We start from the raw sequence: 4813 nt of genomic DNA on the forward strand, positions 1-4813 counted from the left end.
GAACCCAGAAGGCAGAGGTTGCAGTGAGCCAAGATTGTACCACTGCACTCAAGCCTGGGCAACAGAGTGAGATGCTGTCTCAAAAAAAAAAAAAAAAAAAAATTAGCCAGGCATAGTGGCACATGCCTATAATATCAGCTACTTGGGAGGCTGAGTTGGGAGGATTGCTTGAGCCTGGGAGTTCTAGGCAGAAGAGAGCTATGATCATGCCACTGCACTCCAGCCTGGGTGACAGAGTGAGACAGACACTGACTCTTAAAAAAAAGAAGACAGTCAAATCTCCCTGTGCCCAAGTTAAGAAGCCCTGGGCTAGGTCACTGCTAAGAGCCCTTCCTGTTCACTTTCTCTTGAAGGCTCTGGCCTCCTGATTTTCAGTCCAGTGCTCCTTTCCCGGGGCCCGGGTTCCTGCCCCAGGCTTGGCTGGATGTGGGGAGTGCCCTGGGCAGCGCTGAGCTCTCATGCACCTCCCTCTGCCCAGGTAGTGGCTGTGGTGATGGACATATTCACTGACATGGAGCTTCTGTGTGACCTCATGGAGGCCTCGAGCCGGCGTGGTGTCCCTGTGTACCTGCTCCTGGCCCAGGAGCACCTGAGGCACTTCCTGGAGATGTGTTACAAGATGGACCTCAATGGGGGGCACCTGCCGGTCAGTGAGGACCAGGGGCAGTAACCAGGGGTGCGGATGGGGAGTCAGGGAGGGCAGGGGAGCCAGTGGGTGGCCACTCAGCACTGAGGGGGCAGTGGGAGTTGGGGGTAGGTTCCCTTAGCTGTCTGGGGTTGGAGACCCCATGGGGCAGAGACGTGGCTTGAGCCTCACTCTCTCAAGGTCACCCCCAACCTACTTACACCTAGAACATGCGTGTGCGGAGCATGTGTGGGGACACATATTGCAGCAAGGCTGGCCGCCGCTTCACGGGGCAGGCCCTGGAGAAGTTCGTCCTCATCGACTGTGAGCAGGTGGTGGCAGGCAGCTACAGGTGAGCAGGCGCGAGGAGGCGAGGGGGGCCTGGGACTGCACCACTGGCTGGCAGCTCTGAGCTTCCCTCCACTCGTCCATCCCTTCGGACACAGACTGAGCACCTGCCATGTGCCAGGCATCATGCCAGGCTCAGGGGAGGGTGTTGGGGGCAGGTCGGCCCTGAAGGAGCTCACTCTAGGGGAATGATGACTTTAATACCCTTGGCATAGAAAATGACTATTGCACATTGGAACTGGAGTGACTTCAGGGAGCCTCCCACAAGTCCATTTTACAGATGGGGAAGTTAGGGCCCTGAGGGCAGCCATGTGCCCAGGCCCACTAAGCAGGGCTAGGGCAAGCACAGACTCTGGAGTCAGAGCTCTGCCCCTTGCTGTGAGCCCTCGTGGTGGTGGGGTTTGGGTCCAGCATGCTGGACCAGGTATGCACCTCTGGCTGTGACTCCTGCCAACACCCAAGGTCCTGCACTTTGCCTCCTGACCCCCCTGTCCCTCTGCCCCCAGCTTCACCTGGCTTTGCAACCAGGCCCACACTAGCATGGTGCTGCAGCTCAGGGGCCGCATTGTGGAAGACTTTGACCGGGAGTTCCGCTGCCTGTATGCCGAGTCGCGGCCTGTGGAAGGCTTCTGCAGCGGTGAGGACCCGCTGTCTCCCCGGGCACTGCGTCCTCCCCCCGTGGCCCTAGCCTTCAGGCCTGGCATCCCAAGCCCCACATCGTCCCCGCCCTCCAGCACCAGCCTCAGTAGCATCAAGCGGTCACCACTTACGGGTCTCTCCTCCTGCCTCGCTCTACCAGGAGGTGGTGATTGCAGTGACATGGGCATGGGGTCCTCGTCTCTGGGTCCCGCCCGCCATGAGGCCCATGGCCAACCCTCCCTGCATCGCCAACTGTCAGACCCTAACCATGGCTCCCCTCCTGGGCTCTATAGGGCCAACCTGGGCAAGCTAGGATCATACCCGTGGTCCCAGTCCTCCCCTGCCCTCAACCATAATAGTGCCAGCCCCTTGACCTTGGCAGTGGGGTCCCCTCTGCTTCCTCGCTCCCGGCCCCTCCTCCAGTTCCACTGGGGTGTCCCAGCTATGTCCCGGTTCCCAGAGAATGGGCTCCCAGGAAGCCAAGAGCCCAGCCCCCTGCGGGGTCGATGGGTACCTGGCACAGCCCTGGAGACAGTGGAGGAGAAGGAGAAGAAGGCATCTCCAAGTCAGAGCCGTGGCCAGCTGGATCTCCTTGTCCCCTTCCCCAGAGCCCGAGAAGTGAGAGACCCTGACTCTGGGGCTACCCCCAACTCAAGCCCCCTTCGGGCTGGCGAGCAGGCCCCAGAGGACAGGAGGTTGTCCCCAAGCCAGGCCAACAGCCAGCTGGATCTTCTGTCCCGAGCCCTGGGTACTGGGGGTGCCCCTGAGTCAGGTTCCCTCAGACCTGGTGATCGGGCCCTGGAGGACAGGAGGATGTCCCTAAACCATAGCCATGGCCAATCAGACCTCCTGGTGCAGTACCCCAAGGCCCAGGGCTCCAGAGTGCCCCTTGAAACCAACTCCTCAGTCAGACCTGCCAGACAGGGTCCAGATGAGCGGCGGCAGACCCTGGGACACAGCCAGCTGGACCTCATCACAAAGTTCGGCCCATTCCGGGGTGAGGGGCCTGGGCCTAATGGTCTTCCAATACCAAGCCCTGCTCGCACGACTGGAGTGGGGTCTGGGGATGAGAAACGGCTAACCCTGGGCCACAGCAAGCTGGACCTCATCACCAAGTATCATCAGTTGCAAGGTGCCAGGCAGGCACCCGAGCCTGGGGCTCCCAAGGGTGGCCATCTCAACGGTGGTAACAGTGACCTGGTCAGGGATGAGAAACGGCTGACCCTGGGTCACAGCAAACTGGACCTCATCACTAAGTACAACAAGTCCAAGTTCAAGCAGCTCCGAAGCCGCTTTGAGTCCTAGCCAAAGGACTGGCGTGGGGGTGCACTGGCAAGGGCAGGCCCCTCCTCTGTCCACCGAGACTCTGGACTTGCTCAGGTCCCAGACTGGGGAAGGGAGGTGTCTAGAAGCCCAGGTCAGACGCACTCTCTGGGCTCAAGATTCTTGTGTACACACACACACACACACACACACACACACACACCCCAGTATATTCTTGAATCTAGGCTGTGTTTCCAGCCCTGTGCTGGGCATACCATAGAGCTGACAGGTGGGTCGACTCAGACCTGGGGACAGAGATGAAATGCACAAGCTGCTGGAGAAGGGGTCAGAGCGATAACAAGTTAAAGGTTAACCAGTGACAGAGGGTGTTAGAAAACAAAGGGCAGAGAGTCATGGAGAAGGTGGAGTAGTCAGAAAAGTTTCTTAGAGGAGATGGAGGTGGTCTTTGAGCCAGGCCTTGAAGGATGGGGAGGTTTTGGACAGAGGGAGGAGAGAGTTAGAAAAATTTTTGGTAGAGGGAATCAGGTGAAGAGACACCCTAGAGAGGACTGAGTGGATCTGACGTGAATGAGGGAGGAGGAGCAGAGTATGTCGATACACAACCCCCCCCACACACACCATCATCATCATCATCATCATCATCATCATCATCATCGTCATCATCTTGCTGAGTGTCTCTTGAAGTACAGGCTGTGACAGGTTGTGGGCCATTTTCCTGAACTCACCACTTGCCCAGGACAGTAAACATGATACACATCAATAAAGGCAGACTTTATTATAACCCACAGTGCCTGGTGTATCCTGAACTTTGAGGAGTTATGGGAGGGGCACGTTAGGGGAATGGGAAGGGCACCATTCAGGCCAATTATGGGGAGCCCCCTGGAGGAGGGTGAATGCCTAAGGAGGAATTGGGGGAGTCCAGGGGCTCCAAGCTACCACTGTGACATTTTGAGAGAACCTAGGGCTTTTGCAGATTCTACAAAATATGGGCCAAGCTCATCCTGTCCAAGTGTGCAGCAGGGCCCTTGGCCCCCATCACTATCCCGGGGACAGAAGTTGGCTGTTGAGTGAGTGACAGAGCCCATGCGAGAGGCACATCGTGGAAGCCAACCAGCATCTACATCCTTGCCCACCCTGGACCCCTTTCCAGCCTTTTCCTGAGCCCCTTCTTCCTCAGTCCTCCCCTCTCTCCAGCACCTGCAGCTTGGTGGCCTTTCCCTCTTTGGCTGCGCCTCCTTCTCCAGCCTCGGTCTGGCCGCACTTCTCCCTCCTGGAACTCTCTCCATGTGTAGTCTCTTCTAGTCTTCAGCCCCTCATCTCTTTCCTCAGCTCTCCACTCCCCTGCTGGATTCCAGACACGGACTTCTGTCCCTCAAGGCATAGCTGGACTCATCACTTTCCCCAAACCTGCCCTTCCTCCGGCTTCATTTCGATCAATACCTCCATCATCAACCCTTCTTCTGCGAGACACTCCTGGCCCCTCCTCTCCCTCATGCCTCACATCCGACCAGCCGGAGGTCTAGGTCGATGACAGCTCCTAAAAAGCTTCTGAATGAATAATGAATGAATGAGCGCGAGCAGGCTGGGGGTGGGGCCAGGCGGGGTCGCGCCCAGACTTCTCGCGACCATAGAGTCCCCCGGAGGCCGAAGGTAGAGGGGCTGGATGCGTGGCGGGGCGTGCCAGGCTCTCCCGGAAGTCTCCCTGGGCGGAAGTGGAAACTGAAACCTTTTTAGGGAGTCCAAGGTACAGTCGCCGCGTGCGGCGCTTGTGGATAGTTGGTGAGCTGGTGTGAGGGAGTCTAGGAGGGTCAGCTCCGGTCCTGGGTCGGGAGGGGTGGGGCCGGAGGATTCGGGGCCTTAGGGTCTGGTGGGGGCCCAATGGGCGGGACCCGAGGGCGGAGGGGCCGGGAGGCCGAG

At 58.6% G+C, this 4813-nt stretch overlaps 2 protein-coding genes across 4 annotated transcripts in view; both read left to right on the forward strand.

Moving 5' to 3' along the window:
* FAM83C (family with sequence similarity 83, member C) overlaps positions 1-3673 on the forward strand; it is a 7179-nt gene extending 3506 nt beyond the window's left edge. The window contains exons 2-4 of the mRNA XM_011972402.1: positions 479-646; positions 853-977; positions 1480-3673. Of these exons, the coding sequence (XP_011827792.1) occupies positions 479-646; positions 853-977; positions 1480-2917 (1731 nt within the window). The 3' untranslated portion in view covers positions 2918-3673. The remainder of the gene's footprint in view (positions 1-478; positions 647-852; positions 978-1479) is intronic.
* A 746-nt stretch (positions 3674-4419) lies between these two features.
* EIF6 (eukaryotic translation initiation factor 6) overlaps positions 4420-4813 on the forward strand; it is a 24476-nt gene continuing 24082 nt past the window's right edge. For 2 of the 3 annotated variants that reach the window (XM_011972406.1, XM_011972404.1), the window contains exon 1: positions 4420-4675. The gene's annotated coding sequence lies outside the window, so the exon portion shown is untranslated. The remainder of the gene's footprint in view (positions 4676-4813) is intronic. The other variant, XM_011972407.1, reaches the window with a different exon arrangement.

The sequence above is a fragment of the Mandrillus leucophaeus genome, unplaced genomic scaffold (assembly GCF_000951045.1).
Source record: "Mandrillus leucophaeus isolate KB7577 unplaced genomic scaffold, Mleu.le_1.0 Scaffold129, whole genome shotgun sequence".
NCBI classification, from domain to species: domain Eukaryota; kingdom Metazoa; phylum Chordata; class Mammalia; order Primates; family Cercopithecidae; genus Mandrillus; species Mandrillus leucophaeus.